The 18,228-nt window shown below is 47.0% G+C and overlaps 1 protein-coding gene across 5 annotated transcripts in view; it reads right to left on the bottom strand.

The window, feature by feature from the left end:
* gabra1 (gamma-aminobutyric acid type A receptor subunit alpha1) overlaps positions 1–10,744 on the bottom strand; it is a 58,486-nt gene extending 47,742 nt beyond the window's left edge. Inside the window, exons 1-4 of one of the 5 annotated variants that reach the window (XM_074671816.1) lie at positions 10,283–10,744; positions 8,001–8,106; positions 3,505–3,617; positions 2,469–2,536 (exon numbers count right to left, since the gene is read on the bottom strand). In XM_074671816.1, coding sequence (XP_074527917.1) covers positions 2,469–2,536; positions 3,505–3,617; positions 8,001–8,080 — 261 coding nt within the window. In that variant the 5' untranslated portion in view covers positions 8,081–8,106; positions 10,283–10,744. The other 4 variants (XM_074671814.1, XM_074671815.1, XM_074671817.1 and 1 more) reach the window with 4 other exon arrangements.
* Positions 10,745–18,228: the final 7,484 nt, after the last annotated feature.

Below are 18,228 nucleotides of genomic sequence, written 5' to 3'. Positions count from 1 at the left end.
TCCAACACCATCCAACACCATCCAACATCATCCAGGAGCATCCAACAGCATCCAACAGCATCCAACACCATCCAACATCATCCAACAGCATCCAACAGCATCCAACAGCATCCAACACCATCCAACAGCATCCAACACCATCCATCACCATCCAACAACATCCAACAGCATCCAACACCATCCAACACCATACAACACCATCCATCACCATCCGACAGCATCCAACAGCATCATACACCATCCAACAAACACATTCAGCAGCATCCAACACCATCCAACACCATCCATCACCATCCAACAACATCCAACAGCATCCAACAACATCCAACAGCATCCAACAACATCCAACAGCATCCAACAACATCCAACAGCAGCTGACATCAAACTCCATCCAACAGCATCTAACAAACAGATTCAGCCTGACACCTTTTATCCAGCGCCGCAACCATAACCACACAGCATCCAACACCATCAACAGCATCCAACAACATCCAACAGCATCCAACAGCATCCAACAGCATCCAACAGCATCCAACAGCATCCAACACCATCCAACAGCATCCAACAGCATCCAACAACATCCAACTCCATCCAACACCATCCAACACCATCCATCACCATCCAACAACATCCAACAGCATCCAACAACATCCAACAGTATCCAACAACATCCAACAGCATCCAACAACATCCAACAGCAGCTGACATCAAACTCCATCCAACAGCATCTAACAAACAGATTCAGCCTGACACCGTTTATCCAGCGCCGCAACCATAACCACACAGCATCCAACACCATCAACAGCATCCAACAACATCCAACAGCATCCAACAGCATCCAACAGCATCCAACAGCATCCAACAGCATCCAACAGCATCCAACACCATCCAACAGCATCCAATTGCATCCAACAACATCCAACAGCATCCAACACCATCCAACACCATCAACAGCATCCGACAACATCCAACAGCATCCAACAGCATCCGACAACATCCAACAGCATCCAACACCATCCAACAGCATCCAACAGCATCCAACAGCATCCAACAACATCCAACAACATCCAACAGCATCCAACAACATCCAACAGCATCCAACAACATCCAACAGCATCCAACAACATCCAACAGCAGCTGACATCAAACTCCATCCAACAGCATCTAACAAACAGATTCAGCCTGACACTGTTTTTCCAGCGCCGCAACCATAACCACACAGCATCCAACACCATCAACAGCATCCAACAACATCCAACAGCATCCGACAGCATCCAACAGCATCCAACAGCATCCAACAGCATCCAACAACATCCAACAGCATCCAACAGCATCCAACAGCATCCAACAGCATCCAACACCATCCTACAGCATCCAACACCATCCAACAGCATCCAACAACATCCAACAGCCTCCAACAGCATCCAACACCATCAACAGCATCCGACAACATCCAACAGCATCCAACAGCATCCGACAACATCCAACAGCATCCAACACCATCAACAGCATCCAACAACATCCAACACCATCCAACACCATCCAACACATCGAACAGCATCCAACAACATCAGACACCATCCACCATCATCCATCACCATCCAACACCATCCAACACCAACCAACACCATCAGACACCATCCATCACCATCCGAGACCATCCAACACCATCCAACACCATCCATCACCATCCAACACCATCTAACAACATCCCACAATATTCATCTAACAACATCCATCACCATCCAACAGCATCCAACACCATTTAACACCATCCAACACCATCCAACACCATCCAACAAACAGATTCAGCTTAACAGTGTTTGATCACATGCAGCTGTATGGCAGCACCACGCTCATAACCACACAGCACCATCCAACAGCATCCAACACCATTTAACACCATCCAACAGCACCCATCACCATCCAACACCATCCAACACCATCCAACACCATCCAACACCATCTAATAGAATCCAACAGCAGCAGACACTTTCTAACCACATCCAGCACCATCCAACAGCATCCAACAGCATCCAACAGCATCAGACAGCATCCAACACCATCCAACAGCATCCATCACCGTCCAACAGCATCCGACAGCATCCATCACCGTCCAACAGCATCCGACATCCAACACCATACAACCGCATCCAACAGCATCCAACACCACCCAACAGCATCCAACAGCACCATCCAACAGCATCCAACAGCACCACCCTACAGCATCTGACATCCAACACCATACATCATTAAACACCACACAAACCATCCAACAGCATCCAACATGTGACAGCTTCATGAACACATCAGGCGTTAACAGAACAAAGCATCACATTAATGATCATCTCTGTGCTCAGAGAGCGGAGGGACCAACCACCAGAGGAGGGTTGAGGAAGGAGGATGGGGGTGGAGGGTGGAGGGTGGAGGGAAACTGGTGACATTTAAAGAGGCAGAAAGAGTCTCACCATGTCGTGGTCCGAAACCGGCCCGATGCTGGTCACGAAAATGTCAGTCTTGACTTCGGTTACACGCTCTGTTGAAGCAGGAAATTGGCAGAGTGAGTGACTATCAGCGCATTCATTAGCCCCTAACTACCTGTTAATACAAACCCACCTGGCTATGGCCTGATCAGCTCACACACACACACTCACACACACACACACACACACACACACACACACACACACACACACACACACACACACACACACACACACACACACACACACACACACACACACACACACACAGGGAAAATAAAGCATAAAAGCGCTCGTTTTGGACGTCGATAACCGTTTCTGCTGCTATTGGCTGAGTGTCAGCTCCACTTCCTGTTGGCTGCTCCAGCCTCTTAATAAACGTTTGCTGTTAGGGAAAATATGCTGCGCTGCGTCTGTGACACTGAGAGGAAACACGTCCACTGACGGTCCACTCAGGTGGTGTCAGGGCTGCTGTGTGTGAGTGTGTATGTGTGTGTGTGTGTGTGTGTGAAATGTGACAGCATGATGTATGAATGATACCATCATAATCCATAATTCTCTCCTCTGCAGTTGAGCTGGAAGCAGGCTGCGTGTTTCTCTTCATCTGTCTGTTTGACGCCTGCTGCATCACGCTGCGCAGCCTCGCCGTCCTTCACACGCCGCTTCTCACATTATCTCTCCTGTTTCCTCCTCTTTTCTCTGTTCCTGCCATTTTGTCTCCCTCTCTAACAATGGTTGGTTGATAATAGCGTGAAAAGGAGCCCCCCCCCCCTTCAATAAAAATGACGGTAGCTGGTTTTCTTTCAGCGTTGTGACAATACGGCTTCACAAAAGCAGCAGGTGAAAAACGAGAGTCTGATTCTATCTTTTAATTATCACCCCCTGGATCTGATTCTCACTTTTTCCAGCAGCAGATCAGCAAAGAGGAAACTTTTTAAAACATAAATAAATGTTTGCAGGGAAGACAAACCAACAGTCACCACGAGGGACGGAGGACATGCAACGACCCGGGTTCACTGACCTCCCAGTCCTGGCCTGAGGCGGTTGTCGTATCCATCCAGAAGGCTGTCTAAGATCTTGGTGAACACTGTGGTGTTATCTTTCTGCTCATCCGTCATGCCGTTCTGCCCGGAGCTGGCAAAGAAGCAGAGGAGAAGGAGGTTTAAAGTCGTCACAGCTCCAGCCCAAAAACCATGATCCCAGCTGCCAGGAGAGTTCACAGACGCTCTGCAAACGAGCGATGAATCAGAGAGGAGAGGAACACAGAAACACAGGAGCAGAGCTCTGAAGTCAGCGAGATGGCCGTGCTCACCAGCACGAGGAGCACAGGAGGCGCCGTGGAGCACAGGAGGCGCCGTGGAGCACAGCCAGGGAAACATGGACCACGAAACTTTGTGAATCTTCTGTTAAAGCGGCGCCATGATTCGTACATTTACACAGGAGGAAGTTCACCCCAAAAACTGAAACCTGATCAAGTGTTTTTGTCTTAATTTGAGGTGAAAATGTCTTTTTAGACTCAATCTGAGCCACATTCACCTGAGCAGTCCAGAAAAATGTCTGTTTTCAGGTTAGAAAAGTTTCCTTTATTAAAAAATTATTTTAGTTTTGAGCAAATTTTTAAGCAAAATTTTCTTTTTCCACTGGCAGATTTTTTATTTTACTTCTTACAGCAATTAAGACCTTATTTTATCTTTTAAAAACTTGAAACATTTTGATTCGATTGATTTGATTCGATTGATTCGATTCAATTCGATCAGTCTTTATTGTCATTTAACGGTAGGACACAGTACAGAAGCACAGATACATTTGGGCACAGCTCTCCTCTTTGTGCTAAAAGATGATAAATAATAAATAAAATAGAATATTAAATTATAAATAACTAAACACCAGCTATATATGCAAATTAACTGACAATAAATGAACACTTTGCTAATATCAAGTATAATCAGACAGTTTTTACTAAAACAAAACAAAAACACTTGATAAAATTCCAGTTTTTGCAGTGTTAGCGTTAGCTTAGCGTTAGCTAAAGGCGCCAAACCAAGCCCAGTCCATCCATCCACACACACACCAACAAGTGTTACAGGACTTTTTTTCTGGTCACATGAATATGGCTAATATCATGATTTGATTCGATTCGATTCGATCAGTCTTTATTGTCATTTAATGGTAGTACACAGTACAGAAGCACACATAAATTTGGGCTCAGCTCTCCTCTTTGTGCTAAAAGAGCTGATAAATAATAAATAAAATAGGATATAAAAGCATAAATAACTAAACATGACTGTATGAATCAGCTTTATATGCAAATTAACTGACTCTAAACAAACACTTTGCTAATATCACGTATAATCAGACAGTTTTTACCAAAATAAATCAAAAACACTTGGTAAAATTCCAGTTTTTGCAGTGTTAGCGTGTTAGCAGTGTTAGCTACAGGCGCCAAACCAAACCCAGTCCATCCATCCACACACACCAACAAGTGTTAATCTCAGGGATTGAAAAAGGACCCAGTCTGCAGTTTTTCCACCATAATCTGGTTTCTTACAGACCACACCGGCTCTGCTGAGCGCGCTCCCTGAACATGAACCCAAACGCTTCGAGCGACGCCCAAAACAATCACAATCAGCGATGGAGGGAGCGCCGTTTGCTGCATCTCTGCATAAATATTTTAACGCTCTCATAATCAGGAGCGAGGGCCTTAATTGTGAGCAGGGACGCCACCGGAGCGTGTGTGTGTGTGTGTGTGTGTGTGTGTGTGTGTGTGTGTGTGTGTGTGTGTGTTTACCTGATTTAATGCCGACACACTCTGCGCTCAGGAGCTGTGTGCACACGCCGGCCTGTGTACTCAGCCTGCATATGTTTGCATGAACGCTGATAACAATCAGATGAAAGTCTCTGAGCATCCAGCGCCGCTGTGCAATTAACCCCGCCCCCTTTTTCTACCAGTGGTGTATGGTTTGATTGTATATGTTTGGAAACTGCTCCAAGGAGAGGAGGAGGTTATGGAGATGAGTTAGCGGGGACCTGAGGAGCTCCAGAGGAACGACGGATGGAGATGGAGATGGAGGAGGAGGATGAAAGGCAGAGGTTGGGATGAGGTGAGGAACAAGACGCGGCTCAGAGCTGAGGGTCTGAAGCAGATCCCACAGCTGTGAGGTTTCCAAACAGTCTGCCTGTGGAGAAAAGAGGGCCGCGCCAACCACGCCAGGAGTGGATGGCTTTGAAAGGGTTAACGTGAGTCTCTCTGCGAGCAGCGCGCTCTATCTGCCAACAAACAAACAAATCTGTGGAGAGCAGAGCCAGCGCTTTAAAACCCGACTCTGAAGGTAACGGCTTTGAAACAATCTCAATCCTCAAACAATCATTAATCCGTCTCCGTCAGGTCTGAGGAGCTGATCATGAGCAAATATCAAAAATCAAAATCAGAAATTAAAGCACAGCCTTTCCCTGCTGCCTGCATTTCCAGTTTACCAAACCACATCTCGACGCCGAACTCTTTTTTCTTGGCGTGCCCTGAGGTCTTACAGCCGGCTTGTAAACAGAGGAAACAAGCTTCGTGTCCCTCGGCTCGTTTAACAATAATTAAATCACGTTAAACACGAGGAGGAAAACCCAAACTGGTGAAAACCAAACATTTCTCCATCTGGATTTTAAAGTCAAACTCTCACCCCAACCTCAGAGAAAATCTGGTTTTTACACAAGAACATCTTCCACCCTCGCTCCTCAGAGATGGTTTTTGTTTTTAGGAAACGAGCAGAGGAAGGTTTGAGGTGGTATGATGAGGAAAGAAGGAGAGAAGGAAAGGATGTAGGGAGGGAAAAGGTGCTGAGGAGTAATACACATGTTCCTCAGCCAGGGGCCACCTCCTCATAAAACACTGTACACCACCCCCATCTACAGGTCATCTGAACAGCAACAGCCCTCACACACACTCTCACACACACACTCACACACTCACACACACACTCACACACTCCGTCACTGGGAGATCTAATTATAAGGCAATTTCTCTGGTTGGAAACATACTGTAGCAGAGAGCTAGGTCTCCCTGATTACCGTGTCCTGTTCAAATCCCTCAAGGTGTGTGTGAGTGTGTGTGTGTGTGTGTGTGTGATTCAGCATTTGACTTCAAAAGGAGAGGATGAAGATGAGGAAGAGAAGGAGGAGGACTCTTTGGGTGATAATTGCTTTGCAGGTTAGCGCTGACAGCTCGTCCGTGTTTTAACGTGCAGTCAGCCGACCCTCCATCGTTCCCTCTCCTTACGTGTGAAACCAGGACCAGAGCAGCCCGCAGTAACGCCGCCGTTACCCTGGAAATAGGACACATTCCATCTGTGCTCTGCAGCGTGGACCCTGCGCTGCGCTGCGCTGTGCTGCGCTGTGCTGCGCGGCGTGGATGTTTGTGGCTGTCACAGGGAGGAGAAATATGGCCCGTCTCCAGACGTCGGAGCTGGAGTGGAGCAGCTCTGACAGCTCTCTGAATAATTCACCGAGCAGTGAGTGAGATCCCATCACTTTCTCCTCCAGAACCAAACGACGTGCAGCAGATGGATCCGACTTCCCGGCCTCGACTCTCACTCCTGGGACCGTCTCTCCTGCGTGTTTATTCACTGCCAGAGCTCCTCAGAGCAGCCGGAGCGTTCCCGGCTCTGCGGCTCTGCGTTCTGCTGCACGCCGGCCTGCCCGGCGTTTGAATCATGTGGGAATTAATGCAGCTGCAGTCACATGACAGAGGATCTTATTGCTGTCATCTCTCATCCAATCACGGCCCTCTCCCTCACTGCACGTCTGCTTCTGGTTCGGTGACATCCAACACATCCCAGCTGACATTGAGGAGAGTGTCTGTACACGGAGCCTACTGTCCCTGCAGCCACTGTCACTGACACATGTGCACAAGTGTGTGCCAAATACCACTGAGGGACACACACTCACACACACACACACACACACACACACACACACTCAGAGTATGAGCATGCAGATCTGCAGACTGAGGATGAGGATGCTGTGCCACAGGTCTGCAGAACCAACCAACGGTTTCTGCTCCTGGTCTCCACGCTCGGTGTTTCACGTCTTACTCCCTGCATGCAGCTTTGAGCTGTGAGGAAGCTGCACTCAGAAACACACTGAACAGGCTCTAAAAACAAAGGTTAGGCTCAAAGAAGAGCCTACAGGTGATAAACTGCTGCACACTGTGCTGTTTGACGTCGTTTAAAGCCAGTTCACCAGATTTTAAGCACAAAGACCAAAAAAAGTCTGAATGTTTGAAACAAGCTGAGTTAAAAATGTTCCCGATGAGGTTTAAGCAACATTTACACAATCCTTTGTTGCAGATTCTGTTGTCATGAAAGAAACCAGAGAAAGTTTCAAGGAAGATTTGAAGTTTTTGACTCAAAAATCAACGAGAACATTTTTCTAGCACCAAACTTTGACCTTGGATTTGCTCACAGCAGTTTGAGCGTCTTCCATGGGGAGCACAGATCCATGCATCTGCAAGCTGAAGCTGCGTCTTACCTCTTCCCACCCAGCACGCTGTTGGCGGCCAGCAAGCAAGCCCACAGACACAGGAAGGCCGTCCTGCTCCGTCCACACATGGCTGCAGTATGAGGACCTTTCACAGCTGGAGGTCAGAGAGAGGAGGAGAGAAGGAGGCAGAGATGAGCATCATCAGCAGGTCAGAGGAGGCTGAGGCCCCCCCAGGAACCCCCACACACACACAAACATGTCACCACAGCCAGTGTCAACAAACATGCAGCAGAAGTGGAGGAGGTGGAGGAGCTGTGAGGAGTGAGGACCTCGAGATGAGATGTTTTATGGAGGTTTTTGCTCCTTAACGCGCCTCACGCGTTCACTGACAGCGCATGAATCAACCCGCACGGCCCTGCTACATGCCCCCCCCCCCCCCCCCCCCCCCCCCCCCCCCCCCCCCTCCAACATCTACACCATCATGTGAATTATCTGCCCCTGACACAGACTGAGGGAGGCCGGTGGAGGTCTCTGCTCAGGGAGGAACAGCTCTGGTCGCTGCCGCTCAGGACGCGCCGCTCAGGACGCGCCGCTCAGGACGCGCGGCGGAGGACGGCTGCATCTGTAGCGCATTAATGATGAAGAAGACATACCAAGGCAGCACATCACCGCGCACAGAGCCGCCCGTGTGAGCTGGTAGCACCTGTGCACAGCCTCCCCGTTAATACCCTGCAATGTGAAGCGCGCAATACCGCAATATGAGCCCAAATCCCCCAAACACAGCGCCGCTTCCTCCTCAGTCATTACGCTATGATGTCAGCCAGGTCATGAAGTATGTGTGCAATTAGCCTGCGCTATTGCGCATGCAAAACACAACGCGCGGATTCATGGTCCGTTTCGATGAAGACACAATCGATGTGAGCAGTTTTTCCCACTTCACGGAGGAAAACGCGCTAAAGCAGAATTTCGCAAAATCCTCCCAGGAAGACAATACCTCAGCCAGACCTGCTGTGGAGCTCCAAGGTGCTCTGCGCGGAGCGGAGAGGAGGGGACGCTCAGTGCCCTCTTGACATGAAATAAAAATCAAATCAAATCCGCTGGTTGACAAGGATTTGACAGAGCAGGGAGGGGGATGATGCAGATTAACGCACGGAGGAGAAAATCCCGCACATAAGCACACTTTCCAAGTTATTCAGAGGAGATGCCCCCCCTCTCCGTCTCCACGACGATATTTAAACATATCATCAGCTGGAGAGCGGTTTTAGCATGCAACTGGCATCTCCCCCCCTGCAAAGGCTGCTCGGAAACACACGCACGGCGCTCCAACCCTCGTTAAGCAAATGATGCCGCTCGGCTCGGAGCGCTGTCCGTGGTGCTGACCCAGCCCGTTACAGCCTCGAACGGATCCGGTTCGGTCAGAAAAATCACCTCACACGGTCCCGATTCGACGGCAGACTCCCCCTGCTCCCCGGAAAACTGGTCTTGGATTCTAGCGGCGTCCAGCAGCACAACCCGTCGCTCTCTAAATCCGAGTGAGACTCCCCTCTCTCCCCTTCTGCTTCTCCTCCTTCTGAGAAAAGGGCGAGAAAATGGAGCAGAACCACTTACAGCAGCTGAGTCGGGGTTATATTCGCTGTCCGCTGGCTATATCCTCAAACTTTTCAGAATATCTCTCTTCCGAGCCGGTCTGAATGAGAAAAATCCTCTGTGATCTCAGATCTGACGAATTCTAGCTGGAGGCTGGAGAAGCGGCTGCTGACGATATGCGCAGGTCTCTCTCACTGTTCATTGGTGGTGCTGTGGTGAGTTCAACTCTCCCAGTCCGTCAGCAACAACACAGAAATGCCCTAAACTAACAAATGTGGAGAGGTGTGTGTCGGAATAGCGCGGTGTGGTGCCTGTGCATCGAGCGCACGGAGACCTGAGCTCAGCGCAGAGCGGCTCATTTTAGAAGAGGCTGTACCAACCTGACAGAAAGAGCAGCCCGCCCATTTTATATGCAGCACACTCCAACTTCCACTGCTGTCGTCCTAATCTCTCCCAGTGCCTGCTAAATAAAAATCCTCTTATTTTTCAGAAGGGATCCCTGCTTTGGGTCTGATCCGCCGCGCTGTCTCTAGCTGTCTGACTCCTACGTGACGGTGTCCAGAGAGGGTGAGGACACATTTACCAAAAACAGCCTCAGCACCGAGACCCCTCACGGACAAGGACAGTTTGATGAAGCACAAAACAGTCAAACACGAATGGGTGACACAGCTCGGAAACGCGCGCACACACGCAGAAAAAAGAGACACCTTCTTCAGAGAAAAGAGAAAACGGTGTTTCCTCACCCGCTTCCTCTGATGCCCGAGCCTCTCTCTGCCTCTCTCTGCGATGAAAACCTCCGTGCAGCACTCACCGTGTCCTAAAAGCCTGCGCTTCGCATGGAGCCCACAGCACCGTGTCTGTGTTTACAGCCAAATATTCTGCTGCTGCTCAACACTGAGCTGAGCACGGCGAGGAGCGCGGAGCTGCGTGCATCTGCAAGGGGAGGTCGGAGAAACGGGGCTGATGAGAGCCAGCGTATATTTCTGTAGTCATCTGCGTATTTCAAGTTAAACTACAAATCAGAGGACATTTTCATCAGCAGCACCAGGGGCTGCGTTCAGCAGGAGGGGGACAGGGCTGTGGTGGCTCTGCAGCTCGGAGCGCGGCGCGGTTGCATAAGCGTCATATTTCTCCCAGCTGTTGATTTAAGGATGCTTTGACAAGTCGTGTTATTCTGATTCTGACTGGAGGTTTGTTTTCCTCAGAGCAGCAGAGTGAGCTGGCAGCGGAGTCACGTCAGTCTGTCTGCAGTGCAACGTTTCCTCACTGTGTGTACGTGAGCGTGTGAGTGTGTGTGTGTGTGTGTGTGTGTGTGTGTGTGTGTGTGTGTGTGTGTGTGTGTGTGTGTGTGTGTGTGTGTGTGTTGCCTCCTCACGCGTGGTTAAAGTAGTACATGTGCGTGATTAGTAGTGCGGGGCATGACGGGATGTCTCTTTTTATTCATGTGAGAAATAAATTTCTCTGAATCTGAATCAACCAGAGGAGGAAAACGATCCAGCTCCTTCCTCCTCCTCCTCCTCCTCCTCCTCCTCCCTCCATTAACCTGATGCTGCAGGTGCGCGCGCGTGTTTTAATGATGCTAACAGTAATAATGATGCTAACATTAATGATGCTAACAGGAAGTGGAGGGGGGTTAATGCCGCTGTGAAGCCGGTGGAGTATCATTTCAAGCTGCTCTCCTTCCCTCGGAGCCAGACGACACCGCTGCATGTGACTCGATACAGCCTCTGCGCGCGCGCGTGCACGTGCGAGGCATGCATAACCAACACGTGCCCGCGTGCGCGTGGAGTTGGAGGCGCGCGAACCCGAGAGGAGCCGAGAGAGACTGAGAGAGGAGAGGAGAGGAGAGAAGGAGGCTCTGTCCCTGTGCCTCCTCAGGAAGAGGAGCGAAGAGGAGCAGGATCCAGACTGTGGACCAGAACCTCAGAGCCCGGGGGATCCGGATCCACTCAGAGGAGAGTCCAGAGACTCAAACAGCTCCATCTCTGGGCAGGCGATGGGAATGAAGTGTGTGTGTGTGTGTGTGTGTGTGTGTGTGTGTGTGTGTGTGTGTGTGTGTGTGTGTGTGTGTGTGTAAACAGAGATGGATGGTGGTGATTTGGCAGAGATGTGCAGGTTATGGAGAAATCATCCCTCGCTGTGAACGGAGCTTTCTGCATTTTAAAGAAGAGTATTGACAAACTAAAGCTCCCTCCTCCTCCTCCTCCTCCTCCTCCTCCTCCTCCTCCTCCTCCTCCTCTTCCTCCTCCCTGTGTTAGGGCATCCATCACGCTCTGGTCGTGCTGGTCACTTCCTGTCTCAGACTTCCTGTCACAGACTTCCTGTCACAGACTTCCTGTGGAGAGGAATCCTCTCGCTGACACATTATCACCTGCTCATGTTGGCATTTAGCATCTCTGCCACAGGTGTGTGTTTCCCATCAGCCTGTGATCCTTTAAGGTCATCCCCACTGTGTGTGTGTGTGTGTGTGTGTGTGTGTGTGTGTGTGTGTGTGTGTGTGTGTGTGTGTGTGTGTGTGTGTGTGTGTGTGTGTGTGTGTGTAAAGTACCTTAAAGCCATACTTGAGTAAAAGTACAGATATCTCATTTAAAATCTCCTCCTGTAAAAGTGAAAGTCCTCCTCTCTGAAAATCACTGAGTTAAACTCTAAAGTAGCTCACATTAAAACTTCCTCAGTGTCAAAAATCAAAGTACAAAGAAACAAAAACAGAAAAAGTCGTTTCTCTCACTCTCTCTTTGCTGTGGAAACGCAAACGGATCAGGATTAACTGAACCACACCGTCCCAAACCGTACTGAACCGACCCGGACTGCTTGGTGGAAACGCAGCTTTTCTCTCTCCCTCTATCCCTTCTTTACCTCCTGCTCCTTCCGTCTCTCCTTCCTTCTCCTCCTGCTCCTCTTTTTCAGGTCTGACAGTGAGTCTACGCCAATATGTTGTTGTTTTTCAGCAAACACAGGAGGCCCCTCATCCTGTAAGATGAACCTTTAACCCCGACAAAGGTGAAAATGTGTCCGTCTTCCTCTGAGGCTAAGCTAAAAGCAGCAGGTGGTGATGGAGGTGGAGGTGGTGTCTCCACGAGGGATGGGTGCTGGTGCTGAATTTGGTTGTTTTGGAGGTACAGACTGAATTCTGTCTGTAGCACCAAGAACTGGTTTATGTAAAATCAAAGGTACCATGTTTAGGTCCCTAAACGCATCGTTGTGACTGTGAGGGAGTTGAAGAGAAGGAGATTTTCCTACTGGACATGAACACAGCATTGGAAGTTTATACACTAATAAATGAATGTGTTATACTGAAGGATTTGAGATTTTACCATCAAACACATTTATATCTATTACCACATAAACACACTAAAGAACTGAACATTGTTATCTGCAGTGGATGATGTAGCATCCATCACGCTGTGGACCAGTGGTCCCCAAACTATGGCCTGGGGGCCGAACACGGCCCGCCTCCACATTTTTCCCCCTGAACAAAGAGGCACATTGTGATCTTTTTATTTCAGTCTGGTCACGTGAACGAGACTTAGTTAGTTTGGTTTCTCAGCCTGCTCACTTTCTGGTTTTCACAGTGAAGTTAATGAGAGAGCTGCAAACAGTGGAGTCTACAAGAAAGTTTCATGGTCTTGAAAAGGGTTATTTAGTTATTATTCATTTCATAATGATGTATTTAATTAATAATATTATTTATTTTCTGTTTTTTTCCTGTTAAGAGCCCAGAAAGGGTTATTATATTTGGTTATGTGTGCCTTTCTGGGAAACAATAAATATTTACGTTAGGGCACCTCTGCGATGGTCACACCTGGCCCCCGTCAGAGAGGGGAACAGTTGTTTGGCCCTGACAGGAAAAAGTTTGGGGACCCCTGCTGTAGACCCTGAGGAATACCCTCAGGCTGTGTGTCTTTGAGATGGTTCACAGTTTAACATGACAGCGCTAGTTATTAGCACGAGAACACATGGTCCTTATAATCCAGACTCAATGAGACAATAACCAGTTCATCACATTTTAATTTGACCTCAGTAACCATGGTGACGGTGTAAATATACTGAGGTAAAAGTGAAAGTTAACATAAATAAAAACGGAGGTACAGATCAACCTCCTGTAGTAGTACTTTAATGAAGTACTTTTACTTTGTTTCTTTACTCCACTGCTGGTTTCTCATGGAGCCTTCATCCCTCAGTAAAACCACCAGGATTCAGGATTCAGGTCTCAGGGGACACCTCCCAAACCCCACAGGACCCTGGGGGGTTGGTCTGACCTCTTTTAAGTGTATGAATACCTGCACTTAAATGACTCCAACACACACCATCAACACACACACACACACACACAGATACTTCATCAGACAGACAGGGAGACAGGTGGAGAGTTTTTTCCAGCCTGTGTCTGTTTTTGTTTGCAGAGGACTAAGAGCGCTCTCTTTAGGGGAGGCGTGTCTTAATTTGGCGTGTGATGTCACTGCTTTGGAGATTCCTGAGGCGTGCTGTGAGTCAGAGACTCCTCTGACCTGCGGCGAGTTGTAACCCCGGCTCAGGTCGGAGCTGCTCCTCAATGAAAAGGTGGATGGAGCCCACTCTCTGTCCAGCTCCACGTCTGCTGAGGGACAGAGACAGAGGAGGACACAGGGAGAGGACGTCGGCTCAGTCAGCCGAGGAGCTGGACTTAAACTCTTCCTTTCCTGACCCTGGGTGCTGCCGAGTTTCTGGGAACCTGGTCTTGGGGAGGTTTTACCCTCAGAGTGTTTCTCCTGTTGTTCCTGTCTGCAGAGCGTGACTGTCAGAGCGGCTCGCCTCAATCAGACGTCCACAGGAATAAATCAGCTGCTGGTGAAGACACAGAGAGCTCCCCCTCTGTGAGCTGCTCCCTGCAATCAGCCAGGAGCCGGCTTCACCTCTGACTCACTGCTCAGGCCGTGGCCCTGTGTGACACCACCACATTCACACTTTCCTGCTCATGTTCACTGGCTCATGTGTTCAGAAACACTCGGTCATACACTGTGTGTAAAAACAGCTGATTTATACACACGGTGCACGGCGAGGTTTCACTCTTATCCTCACACACACTCTGAGGAATACTAACACAACTTTTAGCATCAAGATTACACCCAGTTTGTGATCAGATGAATCTAAATCTGTTTTATTTTGAAAGTCACAGGAAGTTTGAGGTGGTTTCTGTGCACAACTTCCTGTCCTGCTCGACCTGCGTTTCCATGAACTTGACGCATAGCAGCTCCAGCATATAACGACAACCTGCCACAGCCAAGACAAAGCCTCGTCACGTTAACCATTTGATTCTTGTGATGTTAATAACTATTCATATACTTGAAAATTAAAACCCATCTCCATAGAGGTGGGAGAAAAAAAGGAAATCAATATATCAAGATTTTTTGTTGGGATTATTTGTCAAAAAATCAATTTTGATATTTTTCTCAAAATCAAATTCTTCATTTCATTTTTTTGATTTATAACCTGGATTAACAAAAAGTTCCCACTTTTCTCCAGGAGAGGGTGAAATGTTTCTGTCTGACTCATGTGATGAGGATTTTATGGGTAAATATGGCTCCAGATGTAGTCTGTGGACGTTATCATCGTTATTTAAAGGTCCCATATTCTGCAAAACCCCCTTTATTTAGTCTTTTAGTGAAATGTGTGGGTCTTTGTCTTTCCTCCCAGCCCACAAAATGTGATATTTAATGACCAAACCTGTTCTTAGTAGAGCTTGTTAATGTAAAATCCTGACCTAAAACCAGCTGTTTGGAATTTGGGGATTTGCTGACGTCAGCGATTTCCTTTTTTGACCAATCAGGAGCAAGTCTGACCTGATTGGTCCACCAGGGCAGATACCCCTGAACTTCCTCCCCGCCCACTCCCTTCTCTCCAGCAGTGAATGCCAAAGTTGAAGAGCCATCACTGCTCAGTTTTTGGCTGTAAACAGCCACATAGCTCCAGTGTCTAGTGTCTAGAGTTCATTTATCAGGAAATGTTCCAGCTACACTCAGTAAAACTGAGCATGTGTGTGCTAGTCACTTCACGGCCGACTGCTTTTCCAACTTTGGACAGTCCAACAGAGGGCTAGCCAATAGACTGGTCCTGAATCCAGGCGCATTACCAACCATCCTCCAACAAACCTGGGACCCTGGAAATGTGAGTATTTTAAATGCTGTGTGCTGTGGAGCAGATGGAAGAGCTTTTCCTCAGTGTCCCCCCTGTCTCTGTGTTAGCTTCAGGATGCTAACTTTAGCTGCAGTTAGCCTGTTGTTTTGGCCTGTAATGTTACGGTAAACGAGCTTCTCTGTTTTCTAAACATTGTGCACTCGGAGCTCGTGGCGCCGCTCTCAGTGACGTGGAAGAGCGGGGCGGTATCAGCGGTGGCTCATTTACATCTGAAGGCCACGCCCACTTAATCAGAGCGTTCTGAACAGAGGGGCTATGAGAGCCTGGAAACAATGCTGCTGTGCTTGATTTATTGGCTTTTTGGACCAAAACATGTTACTACCATTTCATGAAGACATCAATGATCCAGATTACACTGAGGAAAGGAGCAGGATACGGGAGCTTTAACTTTTTCAGATGGTCTGGTGTTAAAAAAGCAAACTGCAAAAATCACTATTTAGTTGAAATGGCATCCAAAATATTGTAATAGAATTGAATTGTGGGAGTTAATTTGTACAGGAATGGTGGTGAGGTGTAAACAAGAAGTGTGATATTTACCCAGAGAGAGCAGGACAGGAGCTGAGAGTGGGGACTGACTGATGTTGGGAAGGGACCACAGGGTGGACTCAGACCTGCAGAGGAGAACTGGACTTGAAGAGGACCTCTTCTTAGATCTGACATGTACAGACCTGTCTGGTGTTCCTGACTCTGACACTTTGTGTGACGTGTTGTGTAAATATGAGGAGTATCTTCTATCACTGAGTGAAAAGGACCCTCCATGCTGCATTTGAGGAAATCAGTTTTTTTTATCTACACTGAGAAACTACCCCGTGGAGCAGGAAGAAATATGACCGTGAAGCAGCAGTATCTTTAAACTGAACACAAACAGTTTTTATTTTAGGTTCTGGGTGTTGGACTCTTTGACTCACAGTTTGAATGAGCAGTATGTGTTTGCTTCAACAAACAAGTCAATACAGCTACTGAAACGATGTTACATCCTGCTGCGCCACACTTAAAGCAGGGTGAGATAAGACGTAGATCCAGATCTGAAGTTGCAGATAGCTCTGATCGCTGCAGGAAGCTGCAGCAACCAACACGCTGATGGTTCACACTTTGATTATTCATGATCGTCAATATTTGCTGTGGTCTGTAAACACCGTGTTCTCCGTGTGTGGAGCTGAGACACACGCTGACCTGAAACACAGCAGCCAGAGGCCTCTGCTCCATCTCTGCACCTTCAAGAGCTCCCATACATTCAGAGCCCAGCGGACTGCTTTGTCCGTCCTGAGTGTGTGAGTAAACTGTGTGGGTGTGTGCATTCATACATGGGTGCACATGATGTGTTCATACACATGCTGGATGAATGATGTGCTCAGCTTGTAGTGAGCTTTCAGTGAGCAGCGCTCCACAAGGTCACACTCTGGAGATGAAGCCCACACAACGAACTCTGCTGACAGGGATAGGTCTGAAAAAACAACCTGTGGAGGAAAGGTAAAGGGCGTATCGCATTCACTTGAAGAAAAAAAAAAAAACTCAGGTTTTTCAGAGTAATTTATTCTTCGGTTTGTTTTATGTACTAAAAAATTTTGTTCTTCTGATTAATATTTTTTTATCGTTTTTATTTATTTTTTTTTTTAAATAAATATCTCTGTTTTTATGAATAATTTTTTGTGGCAATTAATTTTGTTTTTCTGATTAATATTTTTTTATTGGTTTGTTTTGGTATAATTATTATATTGGTTTGTTTTTTGTCACAATAATTTCTGTTTTTATGAGTAATTTTTTGTGGCAATTCATTTTGTTTTTCTGATCAATATTTTTTTTTTGGTTTGTTTTTTGTTATAATTATTTCTGTTTTTATGAGTAATTTTTTGTGGCAATTCATTTTGTTTTTCTGATTAATATTTTTTTTATTGGTTTGTTTTTTGTTATAATTTCTGTTTTTATGAATATTTTTTTGTTGTAATTAATTTTGTTTTTCTGATTAATTTTTTTCTATTAGTTTGTTTTTTGTTATCATTTTTTCTGTTTTCATGAGTAATTTTTTTCTGTTTTCAGATTTCTTTTTTCCTGTTTTTAAGAGTAATTTTTTCCTGAAGTATTGAGATACTTCGAAATCCTGTGAGAACCTCCAACCTGCAGACGACTCCCGTGGATGTGTGGTGGCTCCTGTGTCCCGCACGGATCAGAGATCCTGTTCAGCTCATATCTGCCTTATCCTTAACTTTCTACTGGCTTTCAAATGTAGAAGCAATGCATTTTTTTAACACCACCTGTTCGTCTATTCCTTAAGTATTACATTGAACAATAGGCTTATATAAAATATAAGGATAAAGTCGAAAACATAACAAGGGTATCATACCCTGTGTGTGGCTAATACCTTAGCTTTATTGACCCGGTACGGACCAGTAGAAAGGGATTTCTAAGTATCTCAATACTTCAGGATAAAATTACTCAGAAAAACAGGAAAAAAGTAATTTGAAAACAGAAAAAAAAATACTCATAAAAACAGAAATAAATATAACAAAAAACAAAC

This window comes from Halichoeres trimaculatus, unplaced genomic scaffold (genome assembly GCF_033239565.1).
Source record: "Halichoeres trimaculatus isolate MK-OKI-2021-1 unplaced genomic scaffold, fHalTri1.1 fHalTri1_scaffold_6, whole genome shotgun sequence".
NCBI lineage: Eukaryota > Metazoa > Chordata > Actinopteri > Labriformes > Labridae > Halichoeres > Halichoeres trimaculatus.
Note: the sequence above shows the minus strand (reverse complement) of the source record. Positions and strands in the feature narration are given on the sequence as shown.